The 22,318-nt window shown below is 41.1% G+C and overlaps 2 protein-coding genes across 6 annotated transcripts in view; one reads left to right on the top strand and one right to left on the bottom strand.

Annotated features, from left to right (window-relative positions):
* The window catches only part of arel1 (apoptosis resistant E3 ubiquitin protein ligase 1), a 71,842-nt gene extending 69,833 nt beyond the window's left edge, over positions 1–2,009 (bottom strand). For 4 of the 5 annotated variants that reach the window (XM_052012738.1, XM_052012765.1, XM_052012750.1 and 1 more), the window contains exons 1-2: positions 1,862–2,009; positions 129–208 (exon numbers count right to left, since the gene is read on the bottom strand). The gene's annotated coding sequence lies outside the window, so the exon portion shown is untranslated. The remainder of the gene's footprint in view (positions 1–128; positions 209–1,861) is intronic. The other variant, XM_052012758.1, reaches the window with a different exon arrangement.
* A 107-nt stretch (positions 2,010–2,116) lies between these two features.
* Positions 2,117–20,641, top strand: fcf1 (FCF1 rRNA-processing protein). Its single transcript, XM_052012776.1, has 8 exons — positions 2,117–2,170; positions 5,463–5,530; positions 5,910–5,981; positions 9,942–10,090; positions 12,975–13,047; positions 16,763–16,850; positions 17,984–18,078; positions 18,643–20,641. Exons 1-8 carry the CDS (start codon positions 2,168–2,170, stop codon positions 18,689–18,691), a joined length of 597 nt encoding a protein of 198 aa, XP_051868736.1. The 5' UTR covers positions 2,117–2,167; the 3' UTR covers positions 18,692–20,641.
* Positions 20,642–22,318: the final 1,677 nt, after the last annotated feature.

Here is a 22,318-nt window from a genome sequence, read left to right as displayed (position 1 = left end):
TTGTCTTTCCGCAAATGCCACCTGATCTGCTGATTGTTTCCAGCATTCTCTCTTCTTAATTCAGATTTCTAGCATCTGCAGTTTTTTTTCTTATTGCTGTCTTACTGAGAATTGCCTTTAAGTCTTACCTTCAAATAAGACCTTGTATTCAAGAAGTTTGTTAGCATCGAGCCATCCTTTAATCAGTTTCTCTCCAAGGTTCTTCCACCTGAGTTCCCAGGCCAGCACCCAAAAAAAAGAGCAGGTAAGTCAAGAAACACCAGTCTACCTGGCCACCATAAATGAGCATGACATGTATAATGAATCAAGGGTTTCAGAATACAGTTAAAACAATGAGATTATCACAACTCTGCTGTGTTTGCAGTAAATTTGTTTTGGAAGCCTAAAAAAAAATCTGCATGCTCCATGAATTAGACTGAACAGAACAATCCACTCCCAAAGCCACATGCCAGCAAATAATGGCCTTAATTCCATTGCCAAAGTTGTTATTTCTAGGAGGAAATTCATACTTTGAGAAAATGAAAACTGAAAAAGGCATTTTTCTGCATTGCTAATAGTGAAAATCGGTGTTGTACATCATCATTAAAAAAGAATCTGCAAGATTGTTAATCTGGTCTACATTACAGTTGGGCCAAAACAAAAAGATTGGACCAATTTTTCTGTAACAACTTCCAACTACCAAGCCATTTTACTTAAGTAACGCAAAGAAAAATCTGCCCCAGTTATGTCTCCCCAAAACCTTATAGTGTTGAGAGCAGGATTTTAACAAAAAATATATATAACTTTTAGAGGAACAAAGGACTGCAGATGCTGGAATCTAGATGAAAAACAGTATGATGCTGGAGGAACTCAGCAGGCCAGGCAGCATCCATGGAGAAAAGCAGGTGGTCAACGTTTCAGGTCAGGACCCTTGAAGAAAAAAATCCACAGATGCTGCCTGGCCTGCTGAGTTTTTCCAGCATCATAATATAATTTTTAGCTCTCAGTGTTCCATATACAAAAAGCAGAAACAGGATTGAGTGGAAAATTATTTCTTCCAGTGTTGAATTTACCTTTTGGTCATGGATCCAAGCCCAGCATCAACTGACAGGAAAAGTGTTTCCTCTGTCTGATGGCTACAATATTTCTAAATTAAAATTGTTTCACACTCTTAATCAAGGTCATTGTGTACCTGTGATCAGAACTCAAAACTATCCCTTGTTTGCTGCAAATGAAGTCTGTCATGGAAAATAGCAACTTGGCATTAGGGTATTCTGTTCTTAAGCCAAGGATAGTAAATAGAAATTTGCCAACATTAAGCTCTCAAAACGTTAAAAAAAAGTTAATGCCTGTTAGTTGATTATTCAGAGGAAATAGCTATAAGTGTTCTGTTCACAGCTTGTATTCTTATGCGCCTTTCCCCTTTCAATCTGCCATCAATAAGCAAGCGGGATCCTAAAATGAAACGAATTGCCCATGTACTGAACGAGGAGATCATTAATAATTTATAAAACTGTCGGAAAATGTCTTACTCCTTGCCCCATGATCAACTGATCTTATCAGGTTTGCTTGTTGTTCTGAGCGCCTTGTATTTCATAATGTGTGGGAGAGAGCGAGCAAACCTATTTGGCACATCTCTGTATTTTTTTCTCTTTGCAACGACGTCCTTCTTCAGTGAACCCATTGCGCTCAAAAAAGGTTTTCACATCATACAGTCAATCCTATGTGCACCAAAGGTGACGGCGGGCATGCACTTGACCCACCGTCCCTGTGCTGGTTCTTTGCTGAAGCAGATCGCCCCAGATCCTTATGCTGTTTTTTTAAATGTTAAATTAAAACAAAACATGTGATTTTAAAAAAAGGAAAAAAAAATAAGCATTACCACAACTAGGGCTGGTTTTTAGTCTCGCAACACTTCCGACCTCCTTCCATCTCAGCGCTTTTTTTGTTGTTGTTGTTATTTTACTTCTTTTGACTGTGGCTCTTCCCCCTTCATGTTTAAAAGGCTGAGGAACACCAGCCGCTGCCCCGCTTCCACAATGACACCTCCTCTGCCATCTCGTTTCTAGGGACCGATAGCAACCGGAAGCTGAATGGGAGGGGGGGTGGTCGCTCCTCGGATGACGTCTGTCACCGGCGCCGATAGGTGACGTGAACTGGTGTGTCGGGGAGTCACGAGTGGGCAGTGATGGTAAGTTGGGGCTGCTCCGACCTTCGGCATGTGGCCGTGTCCTCAGGGAGAGTGGCCTTCAAGCGCCCCCTTCCCCCCCCGGCCGGTCCCCCGGGCCCTTCGTCCCCTCCCCACCCACCCCCCGCCAGTCCGGCCCCCCCCCCCCCGGCCGGTCCCCCGGGCCCTTCGTCCCCTCCCCACCCACCCCCCGCCAGTCCGGCCCCCCCCCCGGCCGGTCCCCCGGGCCCTTCGTCCCCTCCCCACCCACCCCCCGCCAGTCCGGCCCCCCCCCCGGCCGGTCCCCCGGGCCCTTCGTCCCCTCCCCACCCACCCCCCGCCAGTCCGGCCCCCCCCCGGCCGGTCCCCCGGGCCCTTCGTCCCCTCCCCACCCACCCCCCGCCAGTCTGGCCCCCCCCCGGCCGGTCCCCCGGGCCCTTCGTCCCCTCCCCACCCACCCCCCGCCAGTCCGGCCCCCCCCCCCCGGCCGGTCCCCCGGGCCCTTCGTCCCCTCCCCACCCACCCCCCGCCAGTCCGGCCCCCCCCCGGCCGGTCCCCCGGGCCCTTCGTCCCCTCCCCACCCACCCCCTGCCAGTCCGGCCCCCCCCCCGGCCGGTCCCCCGGGCCCTTCGCCTTCCCCCCCCACCCACCCACCCCCCGCCGGTCCTTCGGGCCCCCCCTGACCCTTTCGTTCCCCCGCCGGTCCTTCGGATCCTCCTGACCCTTTCGTTTCCCCCCCCCCCCGGCCGGTCCCCCTTCCCCCGGCCCTTTCGTTCCCCCCCCCCCGGCCGGTTCTCCTCCCCCCGGGCCCTTTCGTCTCTTTCCCCCCCCCCCCCCCCCGGCCGGTCCCCCCGGGCCACCAAGATGCCCCCATTTGCCTGCATTTCAGAATCAGGTTTATTATCACTGACTTGCATGACGTGAAATTTGTTGTTTTGCGGCGGCAGTACTGTGTGCCAAGATATAAAATTACTATAAATTACAGAATGTGCAAATGATAGGAATAATGAAGTAGTGTTCGCGGACTGTTCAGAAATCTGATGGCGGAGGGGAGGAGCTGTTCCTCAATCGTTGAGTGTGGGTCTTCAGGCTTCCTCCCCAATGGTAGTAATGAGAAGAGGGCATGTACTGGGTGGTGAGGGTCCTTAGTGATGGATGCTGCCTTCTTGAGGCACTAGCTCTTGAAGATAGCCTCTATGGTGGAGAGAGTTGTGCCCGTGATGGAGCTGGCTGAGTCTACAACCCTCTGCAGCCTCTTGCAATCCAGTGAATTGCAGCCATTGGATTCTATGTGCTTGGCCCATATCTGTCTAAACCTTTCCTATCCATGTGCCTGTCCAAGTATTTTCAATGTTGTTAATGTACCTGCCTCTACCCCTTCCTCTGGCAGCTCATTCCATATACTGACCACTCTCTGGGTGAAAAAGTTACCCCTCGGGTTCCTTTTGAATCTCTCCCCTCACCGTAAACCTATACCCTCTCGTTTTTGAGTCCCCAACCCTGGCAAAAAGACCATGTGCATTTCCTGCATATTCATGTATCTTTCTAACAGCCTCTTAAATGCCACTATGCTATCTGCTTCCAGTACCACCCCGGCAGCCTGTTCCAGCCACCCACCACTCTGTGTAAAACAAAAACTTGCTCCTCACAGAGCCTTCTAACTTTTCCCCCTCTCGCTTTAAATGCATGTCTTCTAGTACTTGACATTTCTACCCAGGGAAAAAGATTCTGACGTCTATTCTACCTATGCCTCTCATAATATTATAAACTCCTGTCAGGTCTCCTCTCAGCCTCAGATGTCCCAGAAAAACAACCCAAGTTTGTCCACCTTCTTGCAGCTCCTACCCTCTAATCCAGGCAGGATCTTGGTAAATCTCTACTGCACCCTTTCCAAAGCCTCCAAATCCTTCATGTAATGGGGTGACTAGAATTGCACACAATACTCCATATACGGCTTAACTGAAGTTTTATATAGCTGCAATGTGACTTCTTGAATCTTGAACTCAGTGCCCTGACCAATGAAGGCAAACGTACCACACGTCTTCTTTACCACCCTACCTACTGGCACGGCCACTTTCAGTGAGCTATGGACTTGAACCCGAAGATCCCTCTGTACATCTTTTCCCTGCTCTGCTTTCCTAAGTAATGCTCGTACTCTTGCAGCTGCCTCTCTCAAAGTGCACGCTGCCCTCTCGCCTACTCCCTCAGATTTTGAAATCAAATGCTGAGCTTAGTGTAAGCAGATTTTTTTTTCATATATATATATTAAAAATAATCAATGAAAGACCCTTCTGTGTTTGTACCTGCTGTGAATTGTAGAAGATTCATGATGACTTTGTGATGTTGCTGCTTTGTGCTTAGCAGACTCTCACAAACTGCCACTCTGATAAGCACTGAGTGATCTGTTTGAGTAGGGTAGATTTGAGGGTTTAATGTTGACTGGACCATTAGGGAGAGTTCCCTGTACTTTGGAATAATGCCCCAAGATATTTTATATTCATTAGCTTTCTATCTTAAAGATAGTCAGGTTAATAATTTATTTTTAAGAGATACAGCACAGAAATAGGCCCTTCAGCCCACAGGCCCACAGAATCTACACGGATTATTAACCATCCATTTACATTAATCCTACTTTAATCCCTTTTGTTTAAAGCTTTCCCCCCATAACCATTGGACCACTTCCCACCTCTCCCAGATTCTATCACTTGGCAACACACTAGGGGCAATTAATTTACAGTAGCCAATTAACCTACCAACCCACACTGCTACGAGGGCGAATGTGCAAACTCCACGAGAACAGCACCCGAGGTTGAGATTGAACCTGGGTCTCTGGCGCTGTGGCTCTACTAGCTATGCCACCATCCTCTCTTCCTTCAAAACTGGAACAAGGTAGAAATTAAAGAATTATTTAGTAATTGGAAAACTCCAGAAAGAGAGAGGGGTGGAGTATATGGGAGCAAAAATAAAAGTTAAGTCCTACATAACTGTCAGCCTGTCCCTGCCGTGTAGAAGATACAATGCTAATGCAGTTGAAGATGGTTAAGTGGAAGGACTGGAATGGTGAATAGCCTCTAATAGCCATAATTTCTGAAACCAAAACACTGTAGATGCTGGAAATCAGAAATAATAGAAAATACTAGAACCACTCTGCAGGTCACGCAGCAGCTGTGGAGAGAGCATCTGAGCTAATGTTTCAGGCTGATGACTTACTTTGGTGCTATATTTGGTTGAATTCTACTTTATTTTGAGGCTAGTTATTCTCACTTTTCCAGTATTCAACTTATTCTCGCCACCCCTGTTTGATTCTATTTACCAGGGAAAAGCAAAGAAGACAAGAAAATATGCAGTTATGAAGAAAATGATTAGTCTGCGTGATTCAAGAATGTGAGTTTTTGAATTAAGCTTGGGGTGGAATTAAAAGATTAGACAAAGCTAATGGCCTCCATTTCAACGTTATGCTTTATATTACCCTTCGGAGACTTTCTACTTGGAAAACCTTATCTTTACCAGATAACTGTACCAATGCTATTAATGTTTGTCGCTATTTGGAGCTATCAAAGTTTCTTGAGAAACTTCCCTATGTTCTAAAACATGGCAAACTGATGCTCTTGGTTATTTGTTAAGGCACTGATTTACAAGTTGTAGCTTTACTCTCAAAAAAAAATTCAGTGAGTCCTTAACATATTGAATTCCCACAAATCGTTAAATCCTTAAGGAGATGGTTGTTGCTGTTATTCACAATAATAAATTTATTTTATTTCAGAAAAGAAAGTGAGAGAGCAAAACCTAAGAAGATGAAAAAAGAGGATCCCAGTGCCTTGAAAGTAAAAGAAGTGTACGTTTCACCACAAGTTAAAGATTAGAAATTTTAAAGTAATAGCTTTAATAATATTCAAGGGGGGCTGCTCGTAGTGAAATATTTCTGTGCTATGTAAATGCTGTGATAGTACTGAGAGCACGCAGATACAGATGGAAGTTTATTGGTCTATCCCTTCATCATCTGCACTTTCAGCATTCAAGCTCTACACCAGCAACTCTGTATATTTGCATTTCCATTTGCAACTCCTCGGCAAATGATGCAGTCCACACCAGCATGCAACAAGACCTAGCTGACATTCACATGCCAAGTAACGTGTGCCAAAAAAGTGACAGACAATGACATCTCCAATAACAAAACAAACAAAAATAGAAAATGCTAGGAATACTCACTGGGCCGGATAGCAACTGCGGAGAAGGAACTAGAGTTAATGTTACAGGCTAAAGAACCTTTGCCAGAACTTTGAATGCACCGTCTTTTTCCCAATGTTAAGGAATCAAGAACTAGAGAGCATGGGTTTAAGGTGAGGGGAGAGATTTAGTAGGAATCTTTTTGAACTTTTTCACCCAGATGGTAGTCAGTATATGGAATGATCTGCCAGAGGAAGTGGTTGAGGCAGGTACATTAAAAGCATTTAAAAGATACTTGGACAGGTACATGGATAGGAAAGGTTCAGAGGGATGTGGGCCAAAAGTGGGTAAATGGGACTAGCTTAGATGGGAATCTTGGTTGGCATGGACCATTTGGGTCAAAGGACTGGTTTCCATGCTGTATGACTTTATAACTAGCATGGTGCATTATCTTTCATGTCTGGCAATTCAGCATTATGCCATTTTTCTCTTTTATCAGTTAATTAACACTGGGACTAAACTCTGATTATATATCATCTGCTATTTTTGGAACCTTAGCAGAATACAGTCCCATGCCATCAATGTTCTGGGGGGTGGGGGTCCCCATTGAGCAGAAACTCAACTGGATCAGCAACATCCTGACACCCAAAAGTCTTTCAACCATCTACATGGTACAAGTCAGTACTGTGTTGGAATACACTTGCATGCTTTTATAAGTGCAGTTCCAACAGCATTCCAGTACCTTGTCCTGAATGATGCTAAAACAGCCCAGTGGCTCCATGGTATAGTAGTTGATGCTGCTGCCTCACATCTCCAAGGACCTGAGTTTTATCGTGACCTTGGGTGCTGCTAGCGTGGAATTTGCATGTTTTCCCTGTGACAGTGTGGACTTCAGTTTGGTGTTCAGGTTTCCTCTTGTAACCCTAAGATCAGCTGGTAAGTTAATTGGCTACTGTAAAAGAACCAAAGGAAGTTGTTGAGCATGTGAGAGAATAAAACATAACAGGAAAGGGAAACGATATTACTTGATTAGGAACTGGCAAGGACCAGAGTTGCTCACCTGGGCTACTCCAATTGCTCCTCCCTGGTACAAAGTCTGTTGGTGAGGATGGGAGCACAGGAAACGGCCACCACTTGCATGTTCCCCTCCAAGTTGTGCACTTTTCTGACTTAGAAATGGATCACATTCCTTCAACTCCTGAAACTTCCTCCTATGAGGATTGTGAGAAAGGATTATGTCACCCAGATTCTGAAAAATGAAATTAAAAAAACTAAGTTCAAAAATGTATACAACAACGTGGCACTAGTGGAATAATGTAAATTACACTATTGTGTAAGAAACGGAGAATGGTTGGCCACAACGATTTGAGTCTTCAGAATGCCTTCCATCCTACCCCAAAAAGTGTACAGGAAAGCTCTGATAATCTGGCACCCTCTGGACTTACATAGAATCATAGAACAGTACAGCACAATACAGGCCCTTCTGCCCACAATGTTGTGCCGACCTTTAAACCTCGCATAAGACTATCTAACCCCTTCCTCCCACATATCCCTCTATTTTAAATTCCTCCATATGCTTATCTAGCAATCTCTTGAATTTGTCCAATGTACCTGCCTCCACCACCGCCCCGGGCAGCGCATTCCATGACCCAACCATGCTCTCTCGGTAATAAACCTCCCTCTGATATCTCCCTTGAACTTCCCACCCATTATTTTAAAGCCATGCACTCTTGTATTGAGCATTGGTGCCCTGGGAAAGAGGCGCTGGCTGTCCACGCTATCTATTCCTCTTCATATTTGGTCCTGGATTTTCTGGATATATAGATATTACTCCAATTACAACTCCAACACACCTTTAATTCACAGTTGTGTAATAGATTTTCCAATGTATAAGATTATTTTAAAGGGGGTGTGGCACTGGGGCTCCAGAGATTTTAAAGGGAGCCTGAGAAATAGAACCTTAGTTGAGGCAGTTTATTATTGGAGTTTTAATGTATTTGCAACTATTCTTGCTGGTAAAGTACAACTTTAGTACCAGGTTGTGTTGATTACATTTACATTTTATTTGTGTATCGTAAAGTTTTTTCAAACTGATTTGTGTTCCTTTTAATTGTTTTTAGTGCTGGAAACTGTTTCCAAGTGTTTTGCTTGGCACAGTGGTTGGGTCTTGTGTCCTTCCACAGTCATTTCTGTTCCTGCTGTATAAAGTCTGATAGGATAAAATGACAGTGTAATCAGATCTCTTAATGCCACTATTTTTAGAAAAATTATGCAATCAATAATTTAGAAATGCCATATACAGTTGATCCAGGTAGTGCTGTATGGAAGTCTGACAACTGTTCAGAATGTTATATTGGATGTGTTTGCAGCAATAGAATATCGGAAATCAAAAAAAAAATGGAAATCTGAAATAAAAACAGAAATTGCTAGAAGCACTGAACAGACAGCATCTGCTGATAAAGAAACAGTTGATAAAGGGACTTGGATCTGATACATTTACTGTTTTACCTACCACATATACTCCTGACCTGAGTGTTTCCAGCAGAATATTGGAGACTATTTCTGTGTGGAAGAAAGCTATTCATCCCTTGTGTTTGTGCCAGAGATACCTTTTGAAAATACCTAGCTTGTTTTAAGACTTTCACCTTTAACTGTTCTTAATTCCTCTCCAAGAATGGATATACATTGCTTTAAATGAGACACTGAACCATCAATATTTTCCATCATAGAGTTCATTGCAGAGAGTCCTTGGTGCACTGTGTGTATGATCTCAGAAACTCATCACTGTGGTTGGAATTCCAAACTAAGCTCTTGAAAAATCTTTAACATTTACTTTTTGTTTGACTGATTTGGAGTGCACATCCTCTCACCACAAGAATATACATCCTTATGGTTTAAATTTATGTCTATTGACAGTTATTGTTTGGGATAAGATTACCCAAAGTATTGTAGTTTATACACTAAAAGTATACAGTCTACTGGCACACAGCTTTGGCAAATATCCCACTCTGTTCTCCATAGAACATAGTTTTGTGAGCCAATTAGAAAGAATCCCAGTGGCTACTGGCAGGTCTACCTCTTTGATTTCCATTTAATGTGTGCTCTTTACTCATACCCCAACGAGAATTAAGTCCCACTCGCCTTTCACGTACCTCCCACCTATTGTTATGAGTCTCAAAATCCTCTTATCGGCCATGTAATGGATACTTGTCTTCAGCATTGATTTCTGCCTAGTAATTAGTCACAAGATTCAAGGCTAAGTACTTAATAAATATCATCTTCCCTTCTATTGACAGGTGGAATGCAGAAAATAACGTAAAATATGGTGGGTTATACACACCCGTCAATAAAAACTAAATGAACATACTGTATACGTGGGGTGGAATTTGTCCTGGGTGGCAAGGTATATGAGCAGTATCTGATGTAAAAACATAAAGTGCTGAGCATCATGACACTCATTAGGTGGGAATATTTACTCCAAGAAGCTCGAAACGTTTGCACTTAGTTTCCAAGCACATCTTAAAACATCTCTAAAAATGAAAGTAAGAAGTGTCTAATGAAATGATACTGAAGATATTTGATATTGAGATATTTATAGAAATTAAAGAATTTTTCTTATTTTCCCCAGGGTGAAGTATCCTTCCTGTCTGTTCTTCCAATATAACACACAGCTGGGTCCTCCCTACTACATCCTGGTTGATACCAATTTCATCAATTTCTCTATCAAGACCAAACTGGACATTGTGCAGTCAATGATGGATTGCTTGTATGCTAAATGTAAGTCCCTGTCAACTATCCAGTTTACTAACTTCTGTGAATGCACAGTTGGATGTTCTTTTGGTGTGGAAGTTATCAGTTCTTTAATATTCATCCCATTGAACTCCTATTCCTGGCCAGTTGTGTTGTTCTATTGGTTCAATTTTTCTCTCTCCATTAGCATGGGCTGACCTGCTGGATTTTTCCTACATATTTTGCAGCTTCTATTTTTCTTTGTTTGTCTCTCTAACTGCCTTCATTTCATGGCTTTTATGTTCCTTTGTTCATGTTTATTCTCATGTGCTCTCTCTCACTATAAAATTCTGGACTCACCCCATCAGATATCTTCTCATTGTCATATCTATCCTTTCCTGCACTCTCTGCAATTTAAAACTAATTTTTTTTCTGTCGTCCTTCTGTATTTAAAATTTTGGTTCCTTCCCTGACAGTATGAGATTGAAACCTGGCAGCATGGGGGCTTGGGATGTACTTTGAATTTCTATTCCTGACTGCAAGGCTAGGCAATTACAAGAACACACAAACAGGATCAGATCACTTAATTCTTTTTTTTTGCTATTTCCTCGACTTTTACCCAGTCTAATTATTCCCTTTGGTCACAGAGTTGAGGTATAGTTTTGTAACTCCTTTAATGTGCCTTTATGAGTACAGCTTACTTCTGGGCTCTGGTTAATAGCCTTAATTCCCCCAAAAATAACCTCTCCTTATGCACTTAAATTGCCTAATCTACAAACCTCCAACTTCTTGTAAACAATTATGTAAAGTAATTCACTTTTTTTGTCATCTAAGCTTGTGCATAATTTATGCTTAAAGAAAGCAACTTGATAATATTTCAATGTTTTCTTATTTTATTCAGCTTTGAAACTGAGGACAAGTTTCTCAGTGGCAAGTGTGAGTCTTCTGCCATTAAGTAACGTTTTGAAAATGTAGAGGGTGACGAGTGAACAAATGCACAGCAAACAGTGATTTGTGAATCTCTCATGGTTTCGGGGGAGGACTTCAAGCTGTAGGGATCATTAGTCGTGGCAGGAAAGAAAGAAAACTTTTTATAAGGTTCTTCCTATTTCTATGAATTCCATGCTGGTTAGTTGATTTATGCATAATTGCATTATATATCAGGCTGCAATTGACCAGGTCTAATGTCAATGGAATTGAGTGCAAAGTTCTCCTGGCTGGAATCGTACTTTATGCAAAAAAAAATGGTTTGCTTCCAGTAGATCAATTATCTCAGCCCTAGGTCATTGCTGTAGGAGTTCCGAAGACTAGTATCCTACACCAAATGATTTTCAACTGTTTCATCAGTCACCTTCACTGATTGTTGCAGTGTTAAGTTTCATTTGTAACTCCTCTAGATAATGCTGTTAATCTCTGCCTGCATGAAGCGTGACATGGACAATGTCTACGTGTAGGATGATTGAATGCCAATTGACATTCACACCATCAGAGTTTTTTCCTAAGTTATCTGTGGGATGTGGGGATTCCTGGCAAGACAGAATTTGTTGCTTTATAAGGTGGAGGTGATCTGCCACTTCAGTCTATGGCCACCTCCAACAAGAGAGCCTGATCATCTCCCCTTGACATTCAATGGGATTACCCTCATTGAGACTCTCGCCATCAATAACCTATTGGTCACCATTGAGCAGAAAATTAAAAGGTCAGTTATTAGCATCACTGTAGCTGCAAGGGGAACACATTTAATCATTCATAGTTGCCCTTGATCTGTGCAACTGCTGGGCTATTACAAAGAGCAGTTAGAAGCCAACCAAGTTGGTGAGTCTGGAATTACATGCGAGTTGGGTGAGGATGTAAAATCTAATGGATTTATGCTCACTGAACTAGCCATTCATTCCAAATTTACTCAAATGATTTTAGTTTTGAGCTTCCTTGGTCAAATTCAAACTCTCATATTTGGATCACATTTCAGGCCTCTGGATAATGTTTCATTAATTTAACCACTCTGCCACCATTCCCATCTATACAATGGAAATTACAGACAATTTATGCATTTAAATTAACATTTATCCCTTCATTCTCCTTGTGTTTCTGTCCCCATATCGTGGTTTGCACCTTTAATATTTGTTAGATCAAAGCCCTGCAATCTTGCTGCATCTAGTTGTGAATGGTGGTGGATAATTAAACATTTAACGGGGAAGCTTCAAGAACTCCCCCATTCTCACTGGTAGGTGAATGTTAAGGACAAGACTGGAGCATTCATGATTATTTTCAGCCAGAGGTGGTGGGTGGATGAGGATTTCAGTTTCTGAAATCCCCACTATCGTAGAAGCTGCTCATCAGTAATTCAATCCACTCACTCAATAAATGACTGAGAACACTGGATACAGTAGAAGCTCTGATACCAGGCAGTATTCCAGCTATAGTACTGAAGACCTGACCTCCAGAATTAGCTGTGTCTCTAGCCAAGCTGTTCCAGTATAGTTACAACTTTGACACTTGCCTGACAATGTTCTGAAGGCTAAAGAGATGACCAACATACTTAAGTGCTGAAAGAGATTCATTGGCACAGAGAAAAGGACAACCAGATAAACAAAGACTAAGAAAAGCAATCTGAAAAAGAGGGAAGCAAATAAAATCAAAATTGTACTAAAAGAGAAAGGCCTCGACTGTAAGAGTCTTAAGATCCAAAAGATACTTACACAATTGGATGCTACAAACACAAAACATCAGAGACAGAGGATCAGCATGCAAGGATGGAGAATAGATGTAGTCATTTATTGTGTACAATATTGTTTCATATCTGAGTTGGACGTGAAAAATTTGTGCACAGTTAGCAAGTAAGTTCTTTTATGGTGGTTGTTATGGGGAACACTCTTAAGATGAATGAGAATAAAGTGAAGGATGTAAGTTACAATTTCTGCATATCTTCCAGGTATTCCCTGTATCACTGACTGTGTGATGGCAGAAATCGAGAAACTGGGACAGAAGTATAGGGTTGCACTCAGGTAAAACAACTTCTGAAGCAATTTATCCTGCTAGGAAAGTGTCAGTTGTGTTCTCCCTTCTTCCCAACCACAACCTTTTTCTTACCCCCTTCCCCCCCCCCCCCCCCCCCCCCCCCAAACTCCTGAAATTGTCAAACTACATTGGTGAATGATTCAAAGCATATCAATAATATTTCACAATTTGGAGATGTTCTTGTGACAGGATTGCATATAATGAACTGAAGCATGCTTGCCTTGTATTGAAATTAAAATTGGAGACCACTATATAATCAGAATATCTTTACCTGCCAAGGCTTGCAGGTTCAAAACCCATTGAACTTTGAACCAGTTGTTCCAGTAGTCTGTAATCTGTGATCTTTGGTGGGTGGTCCATGCAAGCTGCTGACTTCTGAATAGTTTAGAGCTGGCTTAATCCCTCTTGCAAGTGCCCAAAGAGCAATGGTACCATGTGATATATGTAATGAAGTGGCAGAGGGACAGAACAATTACCAGTCATTTAAAAAGCTCAAAATACTTAATTTATTTCAATATATACACTTAAACCACTAATATTTTTTTTAAATCTATATTACCCTTCTTCTTGCCTTAGTTGACAGTTTACAGCTTAGATTACAGCTCTGCATTCAACACCATCATCCCTTCAGTACTAATCAACAAGTTTCAAAACCTGGGCCTCTGTATCTCCCTCCGACTTTCTTATCGGGAGACCACAGTCAGTGCAGATCATTGTAACATCTCCTCCTTGCTGACTGTCAACACAGGCGCACCTTAAGGATGCGTGCTTAGACCACTGCTTTACTCTCTCTACGCTCATGACTGTGTGGCTAGGCACAGCTCAAATGCCAGCTATAAATTGGCCATGACACCACTGTTGTTGGCAGAATCTCAGATGGCGGTAAGGAGGTGTACATGAGTGAGACAGATTGGCTGGTTGAGTGGTGTTGCAACAACAACCTCGCACTCAACGTCAGCAAGACCAAGGAATTGATTGTGGACTTCAGGAAGGGGAAGTCGGGAGAACACACACCAGTCTTCATTGAGGGGTTAGCGGTGGAAAGGATGAGCGGTTTCAAGTTCCTGGGCATCAACATCTTAGAGGATCTTTCTTGGGCCCAACGCATTGATGCAATCACGAAGAAGGTATGCCAGCGACTACTTCGTTAGGAGTTTGAGGAGATCTGGTATGTCGCCAAAGACTCTTGCAAATTTCTACAGATGTACAGTGGAGAGCATTCTGACTGGTTCCATCACCACCTGGTATGGAGGCTCCAATGCGCAGGATCAAGAGGCTGCAGAGGGTTGCAGACTCAGCCAGCTCCATCATGGACGCAACTCTCCCTGCCATTGAGGACATCTTTAAGAGGTGGTGCATCATTAAGGACCCTCACCACCCGGGACATGCCCTCTTCACATTACTACTATCAGGGAGGAGGTACAGGAGCCTGAGGACCCACACTCGATGTTTCAGAAACAGCTTTTTCCCCTCCGCCATCAGATTTCTGAATGGTCCATGAGCACTACCTCGCTATTCCTCTTTTGCGCTATTTATTTATTTTTGTAACTTCTTGTAATTTTATGTCTTTATGTCTTGCACTGTGCTGCTGCCACAAAACAACAAATTTCACGACATATGTCAGTGATAATAAACCTGATTCTGAGTTCCTCGTGTTCTATCCATTGAAATCAGTGATCCAGTGTGAAATAGGATGTTCTTGTGGATTCCCTGACATAAGTAGAAGGGAACTGCTTCGATGTTGTGCTTCCATAGGAGTTCTTAGAGTACATTCAGAAGAACAATACCAAACCACTGACTGCAACCTTGGAGACTTCTGTGTTCATACAGAAATCCTAATGTTGCTCGTGGTTACATGACGTTTCCCTGCAAATTCTATGTTATTATTTTTAACGAGAGCTTGGCATATTTTTCTTCAATAAGTTACTTTGTAAACAAGTTATTAATCATGGTTCGTCCTTTCATGAATCAATTTAATCGTGGTTCCTCCATTTCATCATCAATTGTGAGACTAGAACTAGAGGGCATAGGTTTAGGGTGAAAGGTGAAATATTTAAGGGGAATCTGAGAGGAAACTTTTTTACTCATGTTACGGACTCAGTGAAAGTCCCTTTAAGATAGAGAGTGTGTGTGTATGTGTGTATGGGGCGTGCTTACGTCAATAGAAGATAAAGGACGTAATGACGTTGTTGAAGAGGTTAGAAGAAGAAGAAGGAGAGAGAGAGAGAAGGGAGAGAGACACCAGCCTGCTTGTTTTCTCTATCGATGGATGAGAAACAATAACTGTGTTTGCCACTGAAACCCATGTATGGAAGTTGGAAGTAATCCGGTGGAGTTCACTTTGTTGCTGACCTGTAGAAGGAAACAGGTATTTGTATGTGGACGACCACGGTTCGGATGCTTTTCGGGGTGAGGAAGTCACTACCGAGTAAACACTGAAGTGTCGTTTGGGTTCCATCGTGGAACATTTGGATTTCGTATGTACTCTCTCTATGTTTTTCTACATCTACATCTTATCTTCAGACAACGGTGGTTGTTGAAGAAGCCCTTGCTCGTGTTTCACCTTATGGCTTGCGGAACTGAACTTTAAGAACCATTCCGGAACTGGGAGTTTTGGACTTTGTCACACACACACACGACGAGTTTAGTTTTGGGGTTAACGTTCGAGGTTTAACATTTTTGAATTCTAACATACTAACATTTTTACTTTTATTTTACGTATTATCATAAGTAGTGATTAATAAAATAGTTTTTAACACTGAATCATGCTCAGTGTGTTTCTTTTGTTGCTGGTTCGTGACACTCAGATGGTGGTGTGAGTGTGGAACGAACTGCCAGCAGAAGTGGTAGATGTGGGTTCAATTATAACATTTAAGAGAAGTTTAAATAGACACCTAGATGGGAGGGGTTTGAAGGGATATGGTCTGGGTGCAGATAGATGGGACTAGGCAGAAGATCAGGTTGGCATGAACTAGGTGGGCTGAAGGACTTGTTTCTGCGCTATCGTATTCTATGACTCTGATCGGGTGGAAGTTGTATATTCCATGATGCTTCTGGAGGAAGAGCAATGAATTAACCCGGCAATTTGGGCAATATTCCTTCCATAACTAACCCTAATGGCAAAGGATTAGATTTTCATTCATTCTGGATACCATACCTGTCTGCAAAATAGCTACCATATATTCCCACATAATAGTAGTGGCTGTACTCCAAAGCAATTTATTGCATATCAGATGCTTTGTGTCATTACAGAAGATGTAGCTGGCACTATTTAAGTGCAAGCTCCGGCTGAGTCCATGCTTCCTCTACTACTTAGATTGAAACTATTAACTCACAAACTAGGAAACGAAACGTGGGTAGGGGAAACTGGTTTCGCACCATTCCCTATCCCGCAAGTTCTGGAAATTCCAGCACTGCCAGATCACCCAATGTTTGGATAATATGTCCTAGTTTTAAATGCAGAGAGCCAAAGGCATCTAAAATACTATCTACCTAACAAATGTTCAATCTATTCATTTTAGGGCACTCTACAAATATATGTAGTTAGCTAAGAAAGTAAAAGCTCCATTTTGGGAACATAGGAATCCAAGGTTCTCCAACAGGAGTGATCTGAAACAACAGGCAAAAAAATCTAGAGTAAACAAATTAAATATTATTGGGATAGTCATAACATTGTTTGTGACTCTTTTTCTACTTTTCTAGAATAGCAAAGGATCCACGATTTGAACGATTACCCTGCACACACAAAGGAACGTATGCTGATGATTGTCTGGTGCAAAGAGTCACGCAGGTATGAAAGAAGTGCTTTATTTTGAACTATTTTCTTGTGCACAAATTGAGTTAAATATTCAATACAGTCATCGAAAAATACAAATTAAATGGGCTGCATTTGGCATAGCTCTTTAGAAGAGCAGTCCAGATAGTCTGGCTCTCTTCCCACCACACCACCCCTTCCACTGTCACTGAAGCTTATTCTCCTTAATGTATGTAATTCCTTTTGGAAAGCTAATTACCATTGCACCCTCTGATAATACATTCCACTCCTATAGCCACTCATTGTATTAGAAATGCTGTTCCTCTGATCCTTTGCTGTGACCTTAAATCTGTGACCCCCTAGTTAGCGATCATTCTACTTTGAGAAACAATTTCTTTTGCTCTTATCCCTTAATGATTTCTGAATATTGCTATCAAATTTCTTTTTGGCCTTTTCTGCTCTGAGAAAGACAGCTCCAGCACGTTGATCCATGTAATTGTAATTCCTCCTCACTGGTACAATTCTAGTAGATCTCCTTTGTACTATTTCCAAAGTTTTCACATCCATCTTGGGGGGGGGAAAAAAATGTCATAGAGCACCAAAATAGGCCCTTCGGTCCACACGGTCTGTGCCAATCCATTGACACTAAAGCTACACCAATCCCATTTTATTCATCCCACATTCCCTTCAACTTCCCCCAAACTCTACCACTCACCTGCACACACTGGGTGATTTTTAAAGCGATGGGTCCATCAAGCTGTAGGTCTTTGGGATGAGGGAGGGAACCCATGCAGTCACAGAGAGAGTGTGCAAGCCCCACACAGACTACATCGGAGGTCAGGATTGAATCTGGGTTGCTGGAGCTGTGAGGCAGCAGCTCCACCAGCTGAGTCACCGTGCCACCCAATCCAGAATGTTTAATGGTCACTATAATACTAGCTTTTTCTTTAAATGCAGTCTGATAAATTTGGTTCCTTGAATTTCAATGCTTCATCTGCCATGGTGTGATTTCAACTCGTGTGTCTGGGTCAATGTTCTAGGCAATTGGATACCAGTTTCACCATCCTAATCACTACAATACTATGCACAACTAATACCAACTAATAGTCATTGAATTGGACATTTTCATTTGAAATGGCAACTTAATTTTCCTTGCTTTTCATTTGCAGCATAAATGTTACATTGTAGCAACTGTGGACAGAGATCTTAAGAGGAGGATCCGGAAAATTCCAGGGGTTCCAATTATGTACATATCTAATCATAGGTAAGAACATAAAAAAAATAAAAGATAATCTTTGACTTTCTGGTTAGATGGAAAACAATCTTATAAAATTTGTTTTTAGCTAACCTGGGGATGAAATATATGGATGCAGAAGAGTTTGTTGAAAGCATAGGAAATAGGACATCAAAATCATAAGCCTGAATTATAAGAGTTGGAGTGGCGTGGTATAGATAGTGGCCATTGCCCATGCTCGGGGAGGGGGGTGGGGGAGGAAGAATTACTTTAATCCTACTTTAATGCTGATTTGTGGAATTTCTTGTCTCATCACCTCATCCACGGCATCATTATTTAAGACTTACCCCTACTCCTTGGGTCATTAACAGATCACTCATTTCACATTATTTGTGGAACTTTATTGTGTCCAGAAATTGGCTCCCTTGTTGCTCAGCATCACAGCAGTAATTATGCTTCTTGTTGTGAAACAATGATGAAATATACTGTAATAAATGGAAGTTAATTTTTCCTTTGCATGTGTACTGGCTGGATTATGTGCTAAATAGTTTAATAATAACACTCTGCTGTGTAACTTAATTATTTTTCTTTCAGGTATAACATTGAACGAATGCCAGATGACTATGGCGCTCCAAGATTCTGAAAAGGCAGAGATATTCTGGTTGCACCAAAAAACAGTTTGTTGTACATAAAGAATAACTTTTTTCATATTAAATCAATTTGTTATTTTAAAACACCTGCTCATAATCCATAACAGGGGCTAGTTGATGCTTTTCTTTTTCTTCCCTTCCAATGTCCTCCCCTCCTCTTGGATATTTACTGGGAATGATTCTATAAGTAACATTGCAATGTCTAACATGTGCAATGCTCCTGAGTCCTAACGATGCAATCGGCAGTCTGAAGACCAAAAATGATGGCTGAGCCCCATTTTGTCTTCCCTCTGATCCCAAGTGGGTGAACAACAGGAACTAATGAATCTTCTTAAATCTCAAGGAACCATAATGGTGATGAGTAACACAATACCGAAATAAGCAAGCCCTGGAAGTGAAGAGTTAAATTAATACTGTGTTAATTTTTAGGTGTGATAGATGACATCAGGGGAGTTTATTTTCTTGTGTGCAGTTTTATAGTATTGAAGAGCAAAACTGTTTATAAAGCAACCAATTACCAGTGTAATGAATTTTGTTCCTTAATTTTAAGCCCATGACGTATACACTTATACAGACAATTCAAGATCCACCAAAGATCATACCATGGTATGAACAGGGACGGGCTGAAAAACTCTTGGGTCCATTAGGCTATACCTCAATAATTTCATTAACTTTCTAACATTTAAAAACTAGGGATGGGCCATTTTCCTCCCTATGCCAGCTTTGCCATCAGCAAGATCATGTTTGATCTTCTACCTCCATTGCTACTTTCCTCAACTAATCCCATATCCTTAAATACCTAAAAAATCTATTTGTATGTTCTTTAACCCACCCTTAACCATGTGATATAGAAATGGTAATAAAATAGACAAAACCTTAACCAGTGGATGGGAAATTTCCACTCTGACCCCAATAAGGGTTGGGTTGAAACTAACTGAGATCGTTCTCGCCCTTGCAACTTGGTGACTTTATCAAATGTTAGGCATGTGTAATGACTTGGGTATATTGTGTTTGATACATGATGATAAAATTTCCACTACTGTCTCCTTCCCTAATACTTGGCAGTTTTGGTTGAAACCATCTGTTACAGCAAAGTTTATTCAAGCTGAGGACGTTTGTGAGTGGGGCTGCCAGTGGATAATGAATTACTGGGGGTTGAAGCCTTGTAATTATAGATGTTTTGATCTGTTTTCTTACCGTGCTTCAAGGAAGGCAATCCTGAAACAGAATATGTTAACAAACTAATTGATGTTAAACATGTGAAATGAAGTAACAAATGTTTTAGAGATAATTATATGTTTCATTTGTATTAAAGACTTGTTGAGTAACTTTAACTAACATAGGAATAAACACCAGTTTTATTTTAAATAAGATCACAAACTCTTCTCCTCTAGCCCCTCCTCTTCTTCATGTTCCTAGGAGCTAATTACTAAACAGAAGGGACAAATTTAATTTATGGATCCAGTATTGGCCATTATACATCCTACAGAATTTTTCTTTCTGTTGGATATAGTTAGATGATGTGTACAGAGGGTAGATTACCTGCCCATTTATAGCCCAGCCAGTGTCGACCTTTCTGCTTTGTGTCATTACCTTCAGCTGTCCAAGCACAGTTTGTTGCTACACTGTTCATAGCTATTGTAGGTCTACAATAGAAGCGTCACAAGAACTCCAGTGAAGGAAGTAGCATTTGTTGGGAACAAAACAGAATAACCATTAGTTTGCAGAAAACCCATACTTTACCTGATTTGCAATTGTTTGGTGTACTATTTAACCTAGTTATGATATACTAGCATTGACAACCATTCACTAAATATTTCACACGTTATGGATCCTTGAAGCTGACAACTTTTGAGTATATTTCATGTAAGTCCCTCTCCTGAAGATTGTGTATGTATGTGTTTTCAAAGTTGTATTTAATAAATTAAAAACAAATTTACTAATTTTGGTCACTTTTTTGCTTCTCATCTAAAGTGATTGTTATTGGAATGTCTGATTTCTGCTCATTTGTAGTACTTTTTGCTATCAATTTAATTGTTAGGAAAATGGCATCTTTTGATTTTGAGATTTTATTTCAAGAAATTAGTCAGTGATTTCCTAAAGGAATTTTTTCTTCCACCATTAATCCAGAAGGCCATTCCACTCCGTGGTACCTGGTAATAGCAGTGGATTGGTTACACAGTGATGTTTTGACATGCACAGTATAGGAAGAAAGAAAGATATCAGGGTTATTATTCTGTGATAGTAACTAGATATGATTACTTAAAAATGCATATATGGAGATTAGCTCTTAAGATTTTCTTCTGCTATGCTATCGGGCCAGTTTAAACAGTTCAGGTGCATACACAAAGCAAGAGCTAGCTGGTGCTCACCATTATTAAGTTTTAAAATCTCTCTCATTTTTGGAAGAAAAGGCAAAAATCCTTCCACATAACTGAATTCTTTAGATCTCTAACTAAACAGATCTACTGTTGTGAAGCATGGTTCAGTACCTTTAATCTCTTGCAACTTCAGCTTTATGTCACTCTTCTCTATAATATCAGATAATTAACACGAACAGAAATGTCTTGAGACTAAACTGATTAGATAGCAGCTACAGTTGATTGAGCCTTGTGAAATGTAATTCAGAAACTGGCTAATTATATAACATCATGAAAAATATGAATATAATTGAAAGAGTAGTTGGAATTTTGGTGAGGGATAGCATTCCACAGCAAGGATTACCATTGATTTAGGATGTCTTGCTAAAGCTTTACGGTAATGTAAATCAAGTGGATTAACAAATGTTGTATTGAGGCTTGGTTTAAATGGTTGACAAACATTGTGTGCCACTTTGGAGAGCTTTGACATCAATCAGGAGTGGGAATCCCCTGCCAAAAGAACTGGAAACACCCAGCGCATCAGACAGATCTGTGGAAAGGGAAACAGAAGAAATATTCAAAGTCAAAGACCCTTCATCAAAACTCACTTCAAATTTAAAGTATCTATTCAATTATATTCATAATTGTATCATGTCATGAAAAATAATTAGCCAGTTTTGAATTATATTTCACAAGGCCAAATCAACAGTAGCTGATGAGAATTTAGTCCCAAGACCTATTTTCTTTCAAGTGTTAATTACCAGATATAGGGAAGAATGACATACTGCTGAGTTTCATGAGGCTAAACCTACTGCGCCATGCTAGTTCTAATGAAGGATCTAAAACATTGACTGTTTCTCGCATGGATGCTGCCTGGCCTGCTGAGTGTTTCCAGCAATTTTTGTTTTTAATTCAGATTACTATGTGTAGTTTTTTAAATTTTCATTAACAAATGATGTGCTATTTTTCACATTTCTGGAATTAGAACATTTTTCGAATTGGGCTCTTTGGCAAAATGCCCAATTCACAATATAAGAGAGTTATTTGAATGGTATTTCCATCATAACAAATGCACTGTTTTGGGAGTTAATCTAGGAGTAGCTCCATGTTAGTTTTAACCTGCAGTGAATGATGAAGAGAATAAAAGAAATGTCTCTGATAGGATGGAGACCAAGAGAAAATGATGACAGATTGTGGTCATCTGAGAAAGGGCATGAAGGGTTGTTGGTAATAGCAAACCTGTTTAGAAGAGGTGTAAAT

This window comes from Pristis pectinata, chromosome 1, assembly GCF_009764475.1.
Source record: "Pristis pectinata isolate sPriPec2 chromosome 1, sPriPec2.1.pri, whole genome shotgun sequence".
In the NCBI taxonomy this organism is placed as follows: Eukaryota; Metazoa; Chordata; class Chondrichthyes; order Rhinopristiformes; family Pristidae; genus Pristis; species Pristis pectinata.
The sequence above is the reverse complement of the archived record's forward strand: the minus strand, read 5'-3'. Positions and strand labels throughout refer to the sequence as shown.

What these genes read in the sequence shown, in the direction of transcription:
- fcf1 (XM_052012776.1), top strand. An exon ending in AAGTATAGGGTTGCACTCAG is followed by an intron (nt 13,048 to 16,762) that starts GTAAAACAACTT and finishes CTACTTTTCTAG; the next exon opens with AATAGCAAAGGATCCACGAT. An exon ending in TGGTGCAAAGAGTCACGCAG is followed by an intron (nt 16,851 to 17,983) that starts GTATGAAAGAAG and finishes TTTCATTTGCAG; the next exon opens with CATAAATGTTACATTGTAGC.